Genomic DNA, 19,551 nt, shown 5'->3' with positions numbered 1-19,551 from the left:
GTCTGCATGACTCCCGAACCCGTAGGGTCTACACACTTAAGGTTCGATGACGCTAGGGTTATAGGGAATAGATATATGTGGTTACCGAATGTTGTTCGGAGTCCCGGATGAGATCCCGGACATCACTAGGAGTTCCGGAATGGTCCGGAGGTAAAGATTTATATATGGAAAGTCCTGTTTTGGTCACCGGAAAAGTTTCGGGTGCTGTCGGTAACGTACCGGGACCACCGGGAGGGTCCCGGGGTCCACCAGGTGGGGCTACCTGCCCCAGAGGGCTGCATGGACCAAGTGTGAGAGGGGACCAGCCCCAGGTGGGCTGGTGCGCCCCCCCCACCAGGGCCCAAGGCGAAGAGAGAAGGGAAAAGGGGGAAACCCTAGGCTCAGATGGGCCTAAGGCCCACCTAGTGGTGCGCCCCCCCTCTCTCCCCCCTTGGCCGCCCCCCCCCTAGATGGGATCTAGGGCTGGCCGCCACCCCTAGGGGTGGAAACCTAGGTGGGGGTGCAGCCCCTCCCTTTCCCCTATATATAGTGGGGTTTTGGGCTGCCATACACACGAGAACATCTCCTTCTTGGCGCAGCCCTACCCCTCTCCCTCCTCGTCTCTTGCGGTGCTTGGCGAAGCCCTGCTGGAGTACCACGCTCCTCCACCACCACCACGCCGTCGTGCTGCTGCTGGATGGAGTCTTCCCCAACCTCTCCTTCTCCCCTTGCTGGATCAAGGCGCAGGAGACGTCACCGGGCTGTACGTGTGTTGAACACGGAGGTGCCATCTGTTCGGCACTAGGATCATCGGTGATTTGGATCACGACGAGTACGACTCCATCAACCCCGTTCACTTGAACGCTTCCGCTTAGCGATCTACAAGGTTATGTAGATGCACTCTCCTTCCCCTCGTTGCTAGATTACTCCATAGATTGATCTTGGTGATGCATAGAAAATTTTAAATTTCTGCTACGTTCCCCAACAGTGGCATCATGAGCTAGGTCTATGCGTAGTTTCTATGCATGAGTAGAACACAAAGCTGTTGTGGGCGTCGATATTGTCAATTTACTTGCCGTTACTAGTCTAATCTTGATTCGGCGGCATCGTGGGATGAAGCGGCCCGGACCGACCTTACACGTACTCTTACGTGAGACTGGTTCCACCGACTGACATGCACTGGTTGCATAAGGTGGCTAGAGGGTGTCTATCTCTCCCACTTTAGTCGGATCGGATTCGATGAAAAGGGTCCTTATGAAGGGTAAATAGAAATTGGCATATCATGTTGTGGTTTTCACGTAGGTAAGAAACGTTCTTGCTAGAAACCTATAGCAGCCACGTAAAAACTTGCAACAACAATTAGAGGACGTCTAACTTGTTTTTGCAGCATATGCCTTGTGATGTGATATGGCCAAAAGGATGTGATGAATGATATATGTGATGTATGAGATTGATCATGTTCTTGTAATAGGAATCACGACTTGCATGTCGATGAGTATGACAACCGGCAGGAGCCATAGGAGTTGTCTTAATTTATTTATGACCTGCGTGTCAACATAAACGTCATGTAGTTACTTTACTTTATTGCTAAAGCGTTAGCCATAGTAGTAGAAGTAATAGATGACGGGACAACTTCAAGAAGACACGATGATGGAGATCATGCTGATGGAGATCATGGTGTCATGCCGGTGACAACGATGATCATGGAGCCCCGAAGATGGAGATCAAAAGGAGCAAAATGATATTGGCCATATCATGTCACTATTTGATTGCATGTGATGTTTATCATGTTTTACATCTTATTTGCTTAGAACGACGGTAGCTTAAATAAGATGATCCCTCACTAAAATTTCAAGAAAGTGTTCCCCCTAACTGTGTACCGTTGCGAAGGTTCGTCGTTTCGAAGCACCACGTGATGATCGGGTGTGATAGATTCTAACGTTCGAATACAACGGGTGTAAGCCAGATTTACACACGCAATACACTTAGGTTGACTTGACGAGCCTAGCATGTACAGACATGGCCTCGGAACACGGAAGACCGAAAGGTCGAGCATGAGTCGTATAGAAGATACGATCAACATGAAGATGTTCACCGATGTTGACTAGTCCGTCTCACGTGATGATCGGACACGGCCTAGTTGACTCGGATCATGTTTCACTTAGATGACTAGAGGGATGTCTATCTGAGTGGGAGTTCATTAGATGAACTCAATTATCATGAACATAGTCTAAATTGTCTTTGCAAATATGTTGTAGATAAATAGCTCACGTTGTAGCTCCCTGTTTCAATACGTTCCTAGAGAAAGATTAAGTTGAAAGATATTATAAGCAATGATGCGGACTAGGTCCATAGTCCAAGGAGTGTCCTCACTGCTACACAGAAGGCTTACGTCTTTGATGCACCGCTCGATGTGCAAACCCCTACAACGTCGTATATGGATGTTGTGAACACCTGACAGACACATCCTGATGACTACTTGATAGTTTAGTGCACCATACTTTACGGCTTAGAATCGGGATTCCAATGACGTTTTGAACGCCATAGAACATATGATATGTTCCAAGAGCTGAAATTGGGATTTCAGGCTCATGCCCGTGTTGAGAGGTTTGAGACCTCTGACAAGTTCTTTTGCCAACAAGATGGAGGAGAATAGCTCAGCTAGTGAGCGTGTGCTCAGAATGTCTGGGTGCTACAATCACTTAAATCAAGTGGGAGTTAAACTTCCAGATAAGATAGTGATTGATAGAGTTCTCTAGCCACTATCACCAAGCTACTAGATCTTCATGATGAACTATGACATGCAAGGGATGGAATTGATCCCGGAGCTGTTCGCGGTGCTTAAGACCGCAAAAGGTAGAAATCAAAGAAGGAGCACCAAGTGTTGATGGTTTAACAAGACCACTGGTTTCAAGAAGGGCAAGGGCTAGAAGGGAAACTTCATGGATGGCAAACCAGTTGCCGCTCCAGTGAAGGAACCCAAGGTTGAACCCAAACCCGAGACTAAGTGCTTCTATTGTAAGGGGAACGGTCACTGGTAGCGGAATTACCCCAAATGCATGGTAGATAAGAAGGCTGGCAACTTCAACAAAGTATATACGTGTTATTAATGTGTACCTCGCTAGTACTCCTAGTAGCACCTGGGTATTGGATACCGGTTCAGTTGCTATTATTGGTGACTTGAAGCAAAAGCTACAGACTAAACGGAGACTGGCTAAGGGCGAGGTGACGATGTGTGTTGGAAGTGTTTCCAAAGTTGATGAGATCACCATCGCACGCTCCATCTGCCTTCGGGATTAGTATTGAACCTAGATAAATGTTATCAGGTATCTACGTTGAGCATGAATATGATTAGATCATGTTCATTGCAATACGGTCATTCATTTAAGTTAGAGAATAATGGTTATTCTATTTACATGAATGATACCTTTCATGGTCATGCACCCTATGTGAATGGTTCGTTGAATCTCGGTCGTGGTAATACACATGTTCACGCCAAAAGATGTAGAGTTAATAATGATAGTACCACTTTCTCGTGGCACTGCCGCTTAGGTCATATTGGCGTAAGATGCATGAAGAAACTCCATGTCGATGGATGTTTGGAGTCACTTGATTTTTGAATCGCTTGACACATGCGAGCCATGCCTCATGGGCAGGATGACTAAGACCAGCTTTCAAGTACAATGAAACGGGCAAGTGACTTGTTGGAAATCATACATGCTGATGCGTGTGATCCAATGAGAATTGAAGCGTGCGGTGGATATCGCTATTTTCTCATCTTCACTGGCGATTTGAGTAGATATAGGTATATTTACTTAATGAAGCACAAGTCTGAAACGTTTGAAAAGTTCAAGCGATTTCAGAGTGAAGTTAAGAATCATCATAACAAGAAGATCAAATTCCTACGATCTGATCAATGAGAATATCTGAGTTATGAGTTTGGCAAACACTTAAGACATTGTGGAATTGTTTCACAGTTGAAGCCACCTGGAACACCACTGGGTTATGATGTGTCCGGACGTCGTAATCGAACCTTATGAGATATGGTGCGATCTATGATGTCTCTTATCAATCTACCGTTTTCATTTTGAGGTTATGCGTTAGAGACAGCTGCATTCACTTTAGATAGGACACCATCTAAGTCCGTTGAGACGGCGTCGTATGAACATTGGTTTGGCAAGAAACCGAAGTTGTCGTTTCTTAATGTTTGGGGCTGCGATGCTTAAGGCTTCAGCCTGAGAAGCTCGAACCCAAAGCGGACAAACACATCTTCATAGGATACCCAAAGGTCACAGTAGGGTATACCTTCTATCTCAGATCCGAGGGCAAATTGTTTGTCGCTAAGAACGGGTCCTTTCTCGGGAAGGAGTTTCTCTCGAAAGAATTGAGTGGGAGGAAGATAGAACTTGATGAGGTTGTCGAACCTTTACTTCAACCAGAGAGTGATGCAACACAGAAAGATGTTTTATGTGGCGCCTACGTCTGTTGAATAGGAAGTTAATGATAGTGATCGTGAAGCTTCGGATCAAGTTGCTATCGAACCTCGTAGGTCGACAAGGATATGTACTAATCCTAAGTGGTACGGTAATCCTGTCTTGGATATCATGTTGTTAGACAACAATGAACCTACGAGCTATGGAGAAGCGATGGTGGGCCCGTACTCCGACAAATGGTTAGAAGCCATGAAATCCGAGATAGGATCCATGTATCAGAACAAAGTATGGACTTTGGTGGACTTGCCCGATGATCGGCAAGCCATTGAGATAAATGGATCTTTAAGAAGAAGACGGACGTGGGAGGTAATGTTACCGTCTATGAAGCTCGACTTGTGGGAAAGAGTCTTTTCACAAGTTCAAGGAGTTGACTACGATGAGAATTTCTCACCCGTAGCGATGCTTAAGTCCGTCGATATCATGTTAGCATTAGCTGTATTTTTCGATTATGAAATCTTACAGATGGATGTCAAAACAAGTTTTCTTACCAGTTTTCGTAAGAAAAGTTGTATGTGATACAATAAAAGGTTTTGAAAAGGTATGCTGGCTCCAGCAATCCTTCTATGGACTAGAGCAAGCATCTCGGAGTCGGAATATATGCTTTGATGGAGTGATCGAAGCTTTTAGGTTTATACAATGTTTGCTAGAAACTTGTATTTACAAGAAAGTGAGTGGGAGCACTACAACATTTCTGATAAGTATATGTGGATGACATATTGTTGATCCGAAATGATGTAGAATTTCTGGAAAGCATAAACGGTTGTTTGAAAAGTGATTTTCAAAGGAAGACCTGGATAAAGCTGCTTACATATTGGGCATCAAGATCTATAGAGATAGATCAAGACGCCTGATGATACTTTCAAAGAACGCACACCTTGACATGTTTTTGAAGGAGTTCAAAATAGATCAGTCAAAGAAGGGGTTCTTACCTGAGTTGTAAGGTGTGAAGTTGAGTAAGACTCAAAGATTGACCACAACAGAAGAAAGAGGAAGGACGAAGGTTGTCCCCTATGCTTTTGTCATAGGCTCTATATGGTATGCCATGCTGAGTACCGCACCTGATGTGTGCCTTGCCACATGTTTGGCAAGAGGGTACAAAGGTGATCTAGGAGTAGATCACCAGATAGCGGTCAAAATTATCCTTAGAGGAATAAGGAAATGTTTCTCGGTTATGGAGGTGATAAAGAGTTCGACGTAAAGAGTTACGTCGATGCAAGCTTAACACCTATCCGGATAGCTCTGAGTAGAGATACCGGATACGTATAATGGAGCAACAATTTGGAATAGCTCCAAGTGGAACGTGGTAGCAGCATCTACGATATAAAGTTTTGCAAAATACATAGGGATCTGAATATGGCAAGACCCGTTGACTACAACCTCTCTCACAAGCATAACATGATCAAACCCAGAACTCTTTGAGTGTTTATCACATAGTGGTGTGAACTAGATCATTGAGTCCAGTAGACTCTTGGATGTTGGTCACATGGCGATGTGACCTGTGAGTGTTAATCACATAGCGATGTGAACTAGATTATTGACTCTAGTGCAAGTGGGAGACTGTTGGAAATATGCCCTAGAGGCAATAATAAATAAGTTATTATTATATTTCATTGTTCATGATAATCGTTTATTATCCATGCTATAATTGTATTGATAGGAAACTCAGATACATGTGTGGATACATAGACAACACCATGTCCCTAGTAAGCCTCTAGTTAACTAGCTCGTTGATCAATAGATGGTTACGGTTTCCTGACCATGGACATTGGATGTCATTGATAACGGGATCACATCATTAGGAGAATGATGTGATGGACAAGACCCAATCCTAAGGCTAGCACAAAGATCGTGTAGTTCGTATGCTAAAGCTTTTCTAATGTCAAGTATCATTTCCTTAGACCATGAGATTGTGCAACTCTCGGATACCGTAGGAGTGCTTTGGGTGTGCCAAACGTCACAACGTAACTGGGTGGCTATAAAGGTACACTACAGGTATCTCCAAAAGTGTCTGTTGGGTTGGCACGAATCGAGACTGGGATTTGTCTCTCCGTGTAAACGGAGAGGTATCTCTGGGCCCACTCGGTAGGACATCATCATAATGTGCACAATGTGATCAGGAGTTGATCACGGGGTGATGTGTTACGGAACGAGTAAAGAGACTTGCCGGTAACGAGATTGAACAAGGTATCGGGGTACCAACGATCGAATCTCGGGCAAGTATCGTACCGATGGACAAAGGGAATTGTATACGGGATTGATTAAGTCCTTGACATCGTGGTTTATCTGATGAGATCATCGTGGAGCATGTGGGAGCCAACATGGGTATCCAGATCCCGCTGTTGGTTATTGACCGGAGAGTTATCTCGATCATGTCTGCATGACTCCCGAACCCGTAGGGTCTACACACTTAAGGTTCGATGACGCTAGGGTTATAGGGAATAGATATACGTGGTTACCAAATGTTGTTCGGAGTCCCGGATGAGATCCCAGACATCATGAGGAGTTCCGGAATGGTCCGGAGGTAAAGATTTATATATGGGAAGTCCTGTTTTGGTCACCGGAAAAGTTTCGGGTGCTGTCGGTAACGTACAAGGACCACCGGGAGGGTCCCGGGGGTCCACCAGGTGGGGCTACCTGCCCCAGAGGGCTGCGTGGGCCAAGTGTGAGAGGGGACCAGCCCCAGGTGGGCTGGTGCGCCCCCCCCACCAGGGCCCAAGGCGAAGAGAGAAGGGAAAAGGGGGAAACCCTAGGCTCAGATGGGCCTACGGCCCACCTAGTGGTGCGCCCCCCCTCTCTCCCCCCTTGGCCGCCCCCTAGATGGGATTTAGGGCTGGCCGCCACCCCTAGGGGTGGAAACCTAGGTGGGGGCGCAGCCCCTCCCTTTCCCCTATATATAGTGGGGTTTTGGGCTGCCATACACACGAGAACATCTCCTTCTTGGCGCAGCCCTACCCCTCTCCCTCCTCGTCTCTTGCGGTGCTTGGCGAAGCCCTGCTGGAGTACCACGCTCCTCCACCACCACCACGCCGTCGTGCTGCTGCTGGATGGAGTCTTCCCCAACCTCTCCTTCTCCCCTTGCTGGATCAAGGCGCAGGAGACGTCACCGGGCTGTACGTGTGTTGAACACGGAGGTGCCGTCCGTTCAGCACTAGGATCATCGGTGATTTGGATCACGACGAGTACGACTCCATCAACCCCGTTCACTTGAACGCTTCCGCTTAGTGATCTACAAGGGTATGTAGATGCACTCTCCTTCCCCTCGTTGCTAGATTACTCCATAGATTGATCTTGGTGATGCGTAGAAAATTTTAAATTTCTGCTACGTTCCCCAACACTATGGTCCTAGTTGCGAGTCAAGGGTGGACTTGCAACTGGGATTAAAATGAGAGGAAAACCAATGAAAGAAAAAAATGATAAAATAAAAAAATCATGAAGAAAAAACAAAACAAAAAATAGAAAATGTATCATAGCTACCTGGGCCGGCTCATCTGCGGTTTGCTCGCTGCTGAGGAGTGGACTTGCAAATGGGACAAAAAAAGATCGGACCCCTAGTGGCGAGTCGAGGGTGGACTCGCAACTAGGACAAAAAATGTTGGGCTCCAGTTGCGAGTCGAGGGTGGACTTGCAACTAGGACAAAAAAGGTCGAGCCCCAGTTGCGAGTCAATGGTGGACTTGCAGCTGTGAAAAAAAAGGTCAATTACCCCCGAGAACGTCAATTCCGCAACCCAACCCAGCCACGCCTAGTTGCATTAGCATTGAAGGCATGAAATGTAGTGGGGGACAAGACCAGTAATTGCAAATTGAGGGTGGGATGAAACAAACTATGAGCTCAGTTGCGAGTCAAAGATGGACTTGCAACTTGGATGAAAAACAATAGACATGGCTAGTTGTGAGTCGAGGGTGCGCTTGCAACTGAGAGAACTATGAGTTGAGTTGCGACTCGAGGATGCACATAAAACTGGGACAACTACAAACTACGAGCCCAATTGCGAGTCAATGGTCGACTTGCAACTAGGATAAAACAAACTACGGTCCAGTTGCGAGTCAAAGATGGACTTGCAACTGAGATGAAAACATAACACATGCCGAGTTGCGAGTCGAGGGTGGACTTGCAACTAGGACAACAACAAAAATATGGCCCATTCGCAAGTTGAGGGTGGACTTGCAACTAGGACAACAACAAAATTGTGATCCCAGTTGCGAGTCGAGGATGGACTTGAAATTAAAACAACTACGAAACAACGAGCCCAGTTGCAAGTCAAGGATAGACTTGCAACTGGGATGAAAAACAAAAATATGCCTAGTTGCAAGTTGAGGATGGGCTTGCAAATGGGAGAAATATAAACCCAGTTGCGAATGGAAGATGGACTTGCAATTAGGACAACTACAAAACTACATACCCAATTGCAAGTCAATTGTCGACTTGTAGTTGGGATTCAGGGTGGACACGGTCCAGGCCGGTCCGGTCCCTGACCGAGCCACCGTTTAGACCGGCCGGTGGCGGACCGAACCGGACCGGACCGAGTAGCGCGGCGGACCCCTTTTCCTGCACCGGACCGGCGGAGATAAAGCTCGGGCCGGACCGAGAGGACCGTCCATGGCGGCGGCGGAGGCGACGTGGTGACCACGATAGCGGCGACAGATGACTCCGGCGAGCTCCTGGACACGATGAAGACAACTGCATGGTCGAGATCGGCGATGGTTCACACATGGCAGCAACGAGACGCGGTGGCGCCGGTCAGGGCGCATCTGTTAGCCACTCATGTTTGTTCCTGCAGATTTTCCGTTACATGCAAGTATTTTAGCGCGTCCATGAGCCCACGATTTCGTGTGTGGTGGCCTTGCCGTGATTAGTGGATCAATTTTGACGTGGAGATGGTCGTGGGATGACGCCGTAATTAACGGATCGAACCTCGTTTCTTTTGCGGTTTTTGTTATCTGTTCGACGGAATAAAAGGAAAGGAAAACACCCACAATTTTCTGTGTGCAGGCCTTGCTGTTTCTGCCATCCCAGCGTTCCTTGCCCGCTACCCTGCATCGTCGCTAGGATCGTTTTAGTATCGTGCCATCCTACGATCCGATTAAATCGACGGGCTGCGCTAACAACCTAAGACCAACTGACCAAGTCACAAACTGAAGAAAATTCTAACTGACGAAGCTGAACTTTTAACAGTACAATTACGCCTGACGAAACTGAATGTTTGACAACAACTTTTAACTGACACCACGGTCACCGCAGGAACGACATATGGCGTGCGTGCGTGTGTGCCGCCGCTTGCCGTGCGTGCCTGTGCAGATGCCGACTACGTGCTGTTCTCGCCGGTCATCCATCCCATCACCTCGCCTCCATGGACGTGGAGCCACTCGTTGAACGGGCTGTTCTCGGCGAACTAGAACACCATGTATGTGTAGCCGCCGTGCATGCAGTGATGCAGAGATCGAACAGGCGAACGAGGCTCGACTGGTTAAAGCGAGCCCGGATGCTCACTTCGACGCAGCGCCCACGTCGCCGGCGAGCGGCTCGGTTAAAATGCGGACCGGACCGAGGTGCTGAGCGGGCCTACTTTTCCAATCCGGACCGATCAAGTTTGCTAGCGAGCCCGGACCGTTCGGTCCGGTCCTGTGCGGGCCACGAGCGGGCCACCCTGAGTTGGGATGAAAGACGAAACACATGCCCAGTTACGGATCCGGCTTGCATGCTCCCTTCCCATGCTCCCATCCGTGCTCCCACCTCATTCAACGGTTGTATTTTCTCTTTTTTTTTCTTTCTAATCTAATCATCTCCCCCCTGATTTTAAGGGGGTGGGGCCGGACTTTATTTTGTTCCAATCAAATGAAGCCACGTATGCGGGAGCACGGATGGGCACACGGGAGGGGAGCAGGCAAGTCTCGTCCCCCAGTTACGAGTCAAAATGGGCTTGTAGGGGTGGACTTGCATGTCAGGGGTGGACTTGCAGCTGGGACAAAAGTGGTTGGGGTCCCCAGTTACTTGTTGAGGGTGGAGTTACAACTGGGACCAAAAATGGGTCAGGTCAGGTTGTGTATGAACAGTGCACTCACAAAGTAGGACAAGAGAAGATCGGGCTTCTTACATATTAGGGTTAGACTTGACAAAAAAAGGTTGTTGCCTGTCATTGTAGTGTTTAAAAGCACATCCATCCTCGGGTTACCTCTGCTCCAAAGACAAAGAGAAGAGAGAGAGAGAGAGAGAGAGAGAGAGAGAGAGAGATGAGAAGAACTGATGAGCAAACGGTCAGCTCATCTCTTCGACTTATACAAACAACTTGTCTTTTCAACTACAACACAGAAAAAACAAACCACAAAGAATGGCCCAACAAAAAAACACACGGTGTGATGAGCCGCAAAATGGACAATGGGTGAGTGACACCGGATGTGTGGGACTAGACAACCCCGATCAAAAAATTGCATGAAATTAGATGAAACATCGTTGAAACTCATCTATATGAGTTTTAGCAATTCGATACATGATTTACTTAAATGAACACAAAAATTGAAACAACAACAAAAAACATGCATCAACAATTGTACAGTATATACACGCACAAAGGAAGTGCATGCACGCAACATATGACATATATGCATTCATAGCATCGCAGTGGGAGAAAAAATAAAAAAATAAGAAAAGATAAAAGGCCTCAGAAAATGCAAAGGATGTAGCGAACGAAGACAGATCAGAAAATAGACAAAAAAGAAGAAGAAAACAGAAAAAGACAGCCCACGCTGCCACACACATGGGCCAGCCCAAGCTGCCACGATGCACGCACGTTAGGCTTCAGGCTGCGCGAGCACAGCACGCTCGAGCTTGAACGCGGACAACCGTAAGATTAGCCTATGCGTGAATTTTTGGGACAAAACAAATCAATGGCAGACTTTAAAAGAAAATAATAAAGATAAAGAAGTTAGACGTCAGATAGATAATATCTCACATCTAGATGTGAAATAGCAAACCCGATTTTCGGATATGAGTTCTTTGAAAATCCTAAAGATCTGTGCCTCATTAGGCTGTCTCGTAACTATAGCTAGCATTCGTTAGAAACGCCATGTTAGACTTTTGAAGGCATTTTTTGAGCCTTCAGAGGCATTTATTCCTCCTAATCCCTACCATGCTGTAGCAAGGAAGGCTAACAGAGCTCGCCGGCGCCGCGTCGGAGATCGCATCACGCTACAGACGGAGCTCATGGGCGCCATGGCTGCCGTGCCACGCTCGGCACGGAGCTCGCGCGCGCTGTGGCCGAGCCCAGGCCAAAGCTCTTGCGCGCCGGGGACGGAGCTCGCGTGCGCCGTGGCTGGGCCGGAGCAGACGCACGCCCATGCCGGAGCTCGTATGCACCCTGGAATCCTGGATGGAGTTCACGAGTGCCCAGGCAGAGCTCGTGCGCGTCGGGAAAGGAACTCGCGCGCGCCACCGGCACGCCGGAAGTCTCGCGCGCGCCGCTGCCGAGCCGGAGCTCTCGCGCGCCCAGTCCAGAGCTCGCACTCGCCGGGGACGGAGCTGTCGCGCGGCGGCCGAGCCGAAGTTGCCGCGCGCCCAGACCGGAGCCTCCTGCGTGCCCGGGAAGGATCTAGCGCGCGTCCAGACCGGAGCTCGCGCTCCCCACGGACGGAGCTCACTCGCCCCAGGCTGCCTGGCGCGCTGGGGCGAGAGCTCGCGCCTGCAGCGGCCGTTGTGCCCGCTGGGGTGGGCTGCTGTGCAGCACCACGCCGGGGCTGCACCGCCTCTGCTGCGCGTCACTTGGTTGAGGCCTGGGATCATTTTCTTGCTTCTTCTTTCTGTTCTTCGGAATGTATGCGTGCTCCGGCCGGCCAGTGATCCCCTAGCTTTATTCCTATAAATATAGTGGACGGTATAACTATTATTTGGATTGATGAAGTGCCCCAAATGGCTTTCGCTAACAAAAATACAGATTGAAATATAACATTTGCACAAAACTTTCAGCCGGATTTTATCCATGCATCCTACTCCCTACGTTCCTAAATATAAGACCTTTTAGAGATTCCATTATAGACTATATACAAAGCAAAATGAGTGAATCTACACTCTAAAGTATCTCTATATACATCCGTATGTAGTTCATAGTAGAATCTCTAAAAGGTCTTATATGTTCATAGTAGAATCTCTAAAAGGTCTTATATTTAGGAACGGAGGGAGTATAAGTTTAGATTATAATGGGTAACTGAATTTGTAACTAATAATGTGTAACTGCATTTGTAACTAATAATGCATAAATAAGCACCGACAGTGCTTGCTTAATAGTCCTGATTGCATGTACACATGATAGTAAAAGAATGCGGGTCTATTGCAGAAGACTGTCACACTAACATAGTAAATTTTGTGGACAAAATAACGGATATAACATTTCGAAACTTCAGCTTATGTATATAACATTTACCAAGGAAGAACAACTGGAAGCCCTAGAGTCGGAAAAAGAAGCAATAGAGCAGAGGAAGCGGCTGGAGGACAACGGGCGCACTACTCGGTTCAGTTAGACCAGCCCCATAACCCACAGCCACAACGGTGGTCTTGTGTCCAAAGGTTCCTTATCCTTCCCCAACAGGCATCACCTCTTCTTCTTCACAAGGTCCATCGTCTCTTCCTACCACCAAATCAACCCCAGCAACTGACCAATGCACTTGGGATCGGACCACCCACCATGCCAATCCTCAGCCTCTCCGCGAAGCCGCTGTCTCGCCTCCCTGCAAAACGAGGTAATTAAATCAAGTCAACACTTTAGTACGCACCAGTAAATTAGGTTTCTAAACAGTGTCTAGCGAAAAACTTGATTCGATGTACGTTTTTCCTGCCAACGTTTCAGGATTGTCAAGATTAAGTAGGGTGCGGAACCTTGCGTTTACGACATCGAGGATAAGGATCACCATGCTCAAGCAACAGGATCATCCGGGGAATGAAAGCGGCAGCAGGCCTCTGTACCTCGGGATAGACTTTGGAACTTCCGGCGCCAGATACGCACTTATCGACAAGCAAGGGGCCATCCATTCCGAAGGCAAAAGAACTTACCCAGCTGTAAGAGCCTGTCACCTCTCTAACCTTTTTTAACTAGAAATCGTATCTTTGTTGACATGGGGAGGTTCTTTTGCTTAGCTTCCTGCCTCAAACCAAACTTACCATCATGATACGTGCATCCATACCTAGACTTTATTCATTCATTTTTCCACTCCTTATGAGCCTGTATGTACATCCTTTTGGTTGGAGACTTGCTAGGCAGGTTGGACAAACCACCAACTGGGCAAGCTCCTGGAGAGAAGCACTCTTCCAGCTTCTTGGCGACATTCCGTCCATTCACCAGCCATCAGTCTCATCCATCTCCATTGATGGGACTTCATCAACCACTCTCATCATTGATAGGTTTGCTGACTTTCCTCGAATCATCAATACAGCCCATGATAAAACCGGATGACCAATGCATTGTAAGTGCCTTTTTTGTGCAAGCTGCAGAAACAATGGAGAGCTTCTTGCCGGCCCTTTCCTCTACAATGAGAGCTTCCCTGATGCGCTGCCCATGATCAGCTCGATTGCTCCCGCAAATCACACAGTGTGCTCTGGTTCGTCCACCCTATGCAAGCTCGTCTCATGGTGGAACAAGCATTGTTTGAATGGCGGCGATGATTCGGCGATACTGATGCACCAATCAGACTGGCTGCTGTGGCTTTTGCATGGAGAATACGGCGTTTGTGATTACAACAATACTCTCAAGGTAGCTGGACTACATTGTTGCAAATAGTTCACATATATAGGTTCTATGTACGGAAGGCAATGGGTTTATAAATTTTCCTGCAATGGATCCTACTGCAGGTAGGGTATGATCCAGAGACTGGGTCATACCCAAGCTGGCTCATGTCACAGCCATACTCACACATGTTGCCTTCTTCTGTCAGAGCACCCGGAGTTCCCATTGGCCCAATCAAAGAAGATGTGCGCTCACAATATGGTAAATTAAGGAACATTTTTTTTGTTTCACTACTACGGTATGCAGTTGAAATAATCTAATATTATTACTACTTCATCTTAGACGACTAAATATGCATTATCAGGCTTTTCGAATGACTGTGTGGTCTGTACTGGGACAACCGACAGCATTGCTGCCTTTCTTGCAGCACGAACCACTGATCCAGGAAAAGCGGTGAGTTCCACTTCTATCGATGAACCGTACGTAAGCAAGTGCTTGAAGAAATTATCAACATTGTAGTACTGATTAATTGAACCATGTACTCAATCAATCAATCAGGTGACGTCGCTGGGTTCAACGCTCGCGATCAAGCTCGTCAGCAGAGTCCGCGTGGAAGACGCAAGGTTCGGCGTCTACAGCCACCGCCTGGACGACCAGTGGCTCGTCGGCGGGGCGTCCAACAGCGGGGGTGTGGTGCTCCGGCAACTCTTCAGCGACGACCAGCTGGTGACGCTGAGCAGGGACATCGACCCGTCATCTCCTTCCCCTCTTGACTACTACCCTCTGCCCAAGAAGGGCGAGAGGTTCCCTGTCTCTGACCCCGACATGGAGCCGAGGCTGGAGCCTCGACCCGACAGCGATGCCGAGTACTTGCACGGCATATTGGAGTCCATGGCGCGCATTGAGGTCGCTAATTAACACTCTCGCGCCCTTGATAACAGGAGCACTTTTTCGAGAAAGATAAGCAGTAGCTCGTACGAACTGAACTGGTTACTGAAATGTTGCTGAATATAAATATGGATGCAGGCCAGTGGGTACAAACTGCTGAAGGAGCTCGGTGCAACGCCGGTGGAGGAGGTCTTTACGGCAGGGGGAGGCGCGCAGAATGAGAAGTGGACGGCAATCCGGGAGAGAGTCCTTGGGGTGCCTGTTTGGAAGGCAGAGCAGACAGAGGCGGCGTACGGAGCTGCATTGCTAGCACTCAGGGGTGCTACCACGGGCTCATGAAAACACACTCAGGGGTGCCATTTTCTTTTCAATCCCAGTAGAATCATTGAGTTCAATATACCCCTTTTTAAATGAGTAAAAAATCTACAATCATAACTAGACCAAGCATTGCAACCCTTGCAAATTCAAAGTGCAATAAATTTGTTGCTTTACTGACATTATGTAAGTATATCAGGGACGGTGTATGAACTATGTAGCCAAGATAACATTTTGTCTCACTCAATGGTTTGACAGGTTTATTATTTTCTGGGAGGATTTCATTATCACAGCAATAACGGGATAACAACGCACGAAGGAAGAAATAAATTATGCTAGGTGTTCAGACGCATAATGCTAGCAACTTAGCATCTAAACAACTGTAGTAGTCAAAAATGCAGTTTTATAAAGCAAGTCTATGAGGAAGCAGTTGAACTCATCTATATGCAGAACCAGATTGACATGCTGCACGCCCACACCTGATCAACCAATTGCCACCAGATCTAGTAACCTATCATAGATCTTTCTGCACCACTGAAAGGAACAAGCGTTAATCTTTGTGCACTGATAAATACAACTTCAAAAGCTAATCTAAAACCAGTATAGGGGAAGGTGTAACCTTGATGAAGAAGAATCAGATGTGAAACTTCCCCATCTATCCTCTGCGCATCCCCGCGAAATTCTGAACCAATCACATAGAACAAGTATCAAACACTTGGTGTGCACTAGCAAACACACTCAATGGAGAAATAATTAGAAAGCATAGGAGGGAGAAATTCGAAGCAAGAAGGGGGGGGGGGGGGGGGGGGGGGGGGGGGGACGAAATCTGCCAGTCTTTTACTCTGTGTTAGCGATCGATCAAATTCCGGTCCCAAGTTCCTAAACAGGGCACACCGCATGTGCCCTCAATGGCGGAACCAGATGGGGGGCGACTATGGGGATCACCGGATCAGGAGGGAGCACAGGCAGGAGGATGCTGGTTTGACATGGATGAATCTGCTGATGATGGAGGTTGAAACAGATGGTTGGCTAGCACCGAGAGAACAGGGATGAAGGTGCCTCTGCATGGCATGGAAGCTCTTGTTCGGGTGGAGTAAAGCTCGTACTGCTCAAAAATTAGGCGCAACTTTACAAATCCGGTCCCTTAAAGTCCGCAAAGTCGCGTTCATAAAAAATAACTAATCATGCCTCAAATTAATCACTCTGCATCCACGTCTCTCATATTTCAACCCCTAATCCATACAAAGCATACAAAAGAAATCGTAGGTACTACATACTACGTGTTACCCTAACTACTCTTCATCGTCAGAGATGTTCAAGACGACAATGCCGGGCGCCGGCTGGACGAACGGGTAGGAGGGCTCCGGCTCATCCTCCTCCTGCTCGACCTCATTCATAGGCGAGCATCTTCGCCTCCTTCACAACCTGCTGCGCCTTCATCTCCTGCTGGCGACGACGTCTGGCCACCGCAGCCAACTCCGACCGGAGAGAATCCAGGATGGCCTGGTGCTCCGTCTGCAGATCCGTGTCCTCAGCGCGTCCCCCACATCCTCCTCCTCCTCCAACTCCTCCGGGTCCACTGTATCTGGAGGTAGCCCTGCGGCGATCCAGGCTTCGCACCTAGCCCGGATCTGCTCAAGAAGCTCGAGCCGGCACTCTGTTATCAGAAATGGCTCACTCCTCACCCGACGGCATGGGGGCATGGCTACAAGGCACGGGTGAAATGGAATGTGGTGGCGGCGGACAGGCGGAGGAAAACATGGATGGATGGTAGGGTTTCGATGCCGTCGGGCGATTTAAATAGCCGGGCTAGGCACTACGCAGCCCACCAGAGCTGCGCCACTGATTCGACAGAGGAGACGAGTTTCGGACCGTCGGGATTCCCCGGGTTTCTAGGCGTTTCCGCCTGGGACTCCGCCGTCAGTCCGACGTGGCGGGGGCGCCCTCATATCCGCCGTATTTTTTGGCTGGATATGAGGGGTGCCTGTCAGTCCGAACATTTGAGGCCCTTTTAAAGCGTTTGTTTGAATTAAAAAATTGTGACCAATCAGTGATCGAATGGACCGCCTAATTGTCTAAGACCGGTACAGATGCTCTAATGTCCATGGCGATGTTGGAAAATTTTCATTTCGCGTGATTTTTCCTTTGCCGGTGGGCACGAAGAGAGGAGATATTGAATGGACACGGTCTCCCTTTCTGTTGTTCAAGTAAATTCAGTCAAATTTTGACTCGACTTTGTTCGGGATGGTAATTTTTGTGACTGGGATTTCCGCATATTTGTAACCTCTAAAACATGTAAGTATTAGGTAAACTCAGAGTCGCTATATACATCTATCAAAATTTATCCTTGTTTTTCTTTTATTGCATCAACTCAGTACTTATGTGCTCAATTGAAGGGATTTAAATACTAAATTCAAACAACATTGCAATACAAAAGTTCTTATATGCGGGGAAATGATAATCTATTTCTGAACCTAGGCTCAACTGCACCTGTGCTCACGAAAAAAATCAAAATAAAAACTGAGAAATTCATAAAATTCCAAAAAAAATTGTGTCATAGATAATTTGATGCATGAGGGACGCTTCAATTTTCAAATCATTTGGCCATCGGAGCATCTCTAGGCAAAAAAGACAAATCCAAGGTCTGTAAAAAAATTAATGTTCATGTTCTGTTCTGACCTGATTTGTCTTTTTTGCTGAGAGATACTCAGATGTCCAAATGATCTGAAAATTAGAGTAGACCTCATACATCAAATTATCTACCACACAAAAAAACTTGAATTTTTTTTGAATTTTTCTAATATGTGTTTTGATTTTTTTCTGACCCGATGCAGCTGGGTCTGGGCACCGAAGCGCCGCACTCAACTCAGAGTCGCTATATACACTAGTAGAATGCCCGTGCGTTGCTACGGGCTTTTGAAATATTTTCCTTGAGTTATATGAACATCATTGAACTTACTCATCGGAATACCAGTTGGAAATAAATGTTGCGATAAACATTTATCGTAATTCCTGCCGGTTTGCTTTATTTTAAGTGTGTCGTTGTTGTGGGATATCATCACTTGCACATCTTTTTGTTGTATAAAACATGGTGAATTTTTGTCCCCTTCCAATGACGTCGCCCCAAAAACCCTCTGAATGGGTTTCTTTTTTAACCCCGACATAATCCATCTCCATCTCTCTCATATTCTACAAAATTATATATATATATATATTAATATATATATAGAGAGAGAGAAATATACCTGTTGAGTATTATATCATGTGCAACATACATACAAAGAAGAACAATTATTTGCATGCACCTCTTTTGGTTGTGTAAAACTTGTTGAATTCTTAGCCCCCTTCATCATCGTTACATCAGGGTCTTTGTCAGTCGACATCTCCGAAGCACAATCAAATTCATCAGTTTTTATGACCTACAAAGGTATTCTAATATAAACAAAGATTAGAATAATTTTTTTATGATGGTGGTATGGAAAATATATATTCATTGGACAAATCCAAGAAATGAGCAGTTTCTAGTAGATTGAGTGGCATCCCAATTTAAATAATTTTAGACTCACCTCTAAATCACATGTTGATGGTTATTCTCACGAATATCTACTATTTAGGGTATGTGGTATATTGCCCATAAAAAACTATGTTACATTTCTCCATGAGCAAAGAACAGATTCCCCCTTTATATAATGATAGTCGGTCATCCGTAATTTCTTGGATATTTTCAAGTAATTTATTGAGAAAATATTTTATGTTATTCTAAATATATATAGTGTACAGGTATAAATAAAGCTTTATTTTTATGATATTCCCATTACACCCCTCCTATATGACTTGTTGTCCTCTCTCGAACGACCGCACTCTATCCACTCCCTCTCCGCACCACTCACTCTATTGTTCCCCTCCATCTCTAGATCCATAGACTTCACCGGTGTCGCTCACTCTCCTCTCTCCGCCCTCGCCCCCACAACCAACAGAATCGGCGACCTCATCTCCCACCCCTCCACCCTTTCATCCCTCCCCTCTTCTCACCAAAATTAGTGAAGGGGGGATCGAGAGACCAGACGGTTGCCTGATCCGCCCACAAACCGGCAAACAACATCACGCCAAGGTCACCAACGCCGTCATGAAATGACAGGCTTCTTCCACCTCGACAGACTTGCTCGCG

General features: G+C 46.9%; 1 protein-coding gene and 1 long non-coding RNA gene across 3 annotated transcripts; one reads left to right on the top strand and one right to left on the bottom strand.

Moving 5' to 3' along the window:
- Positions 1-12,948: 12,948 nt before the first annotated feature.
- On the top strand, positions 12,949-15,654 carry LOC125545569 (D-ribulose kinase). Of its 2 annotated transcripts, none has more exons than XM_048709576.1 (8): positions 12,949-13,200; positions 13,308-13,516; positions 13,719-13,858; positions 13,949-14,207; positions 14,306-14,441; positions 14,545-14,633; positions 14,739-15,086; positions 15,207-15,654. In XM_048709576.1, exons 1-8 carry the CDS (start codon positions 13,146-13,148, stop codon positions 15,405-15,407), a joined length of 1,437 nt encoding a protein of 478 aa, XP_048565533.1. In that variant the 5' UTR covers positions 12,949-13,145; the 3' UTR covers positions 15,408-15,654. The 2 variants fall into 2 exon arrangements, with proteins under 2 accessions (XP_048565533.1, XP_048565525.1); XM_048709568.1 differs by having other exon boundaries at positions 13,943-14,207.
- Positions 15,655-15,783: 129 nt separating this feature from the next.
- On the bottom strand, positions 15,784-16,477 carry LOC125545579. The gene is made up of 3 exons (XR_007300095.1): positions 16,225-16,477; positions 16,003-16,065; positions 15,784-15,917 (listed from the first exon to the last, which is right to left on the bottom strand). It is a non-coding gene; the product is annotated as an uncharacterized LOC125545579 (long non-coding RNA).
- Positions 16,478-19,551: the final 3,074 nt, after the last annotated feature.

Source organism: Triticum urartu, chromosome 1, assembly GCF_003073215.2.
Source record: "Triticum urartu cultivar G1812 chromosome 1, Tu2.1, whole genome shotgun sequence".
Classification (NCBI taxonomy): Eukaryota; Viridiplantae; Streptophyta; class Magnoliopsida; order Poales; family Poaceae; genus Triticum; species Triticum urartu.
This window is presented reverse-complemented; position numbering and strand designations above follow the sequence as displayed.

Excerpts from the sequence above, each read along its gene's own strand:
- LOC125545569 (XM_048709568.1), top strand. The coding sequence starts at position 13,146 with ATGCCAATCCTCAGCCTCTCCGCGAAGCCGCTGTCTCGCCTCCCTGCA. Across the intron at positions 13,859-13,942 it reads ACCACTCTCATCATTGATAG|CTGCAGAAACAATGGAGAGC; the intron begins GTTTGCTGACTT and ends TTTTTGTGCAAG. Across the intron at positions 14,208-14,305 it reads ATTACAACAATACTCTCAAG|GTAGGGTATGATCCAGAGAC; the intron begins GTAGCTGGACTA and ends ATCCTACTGCAG.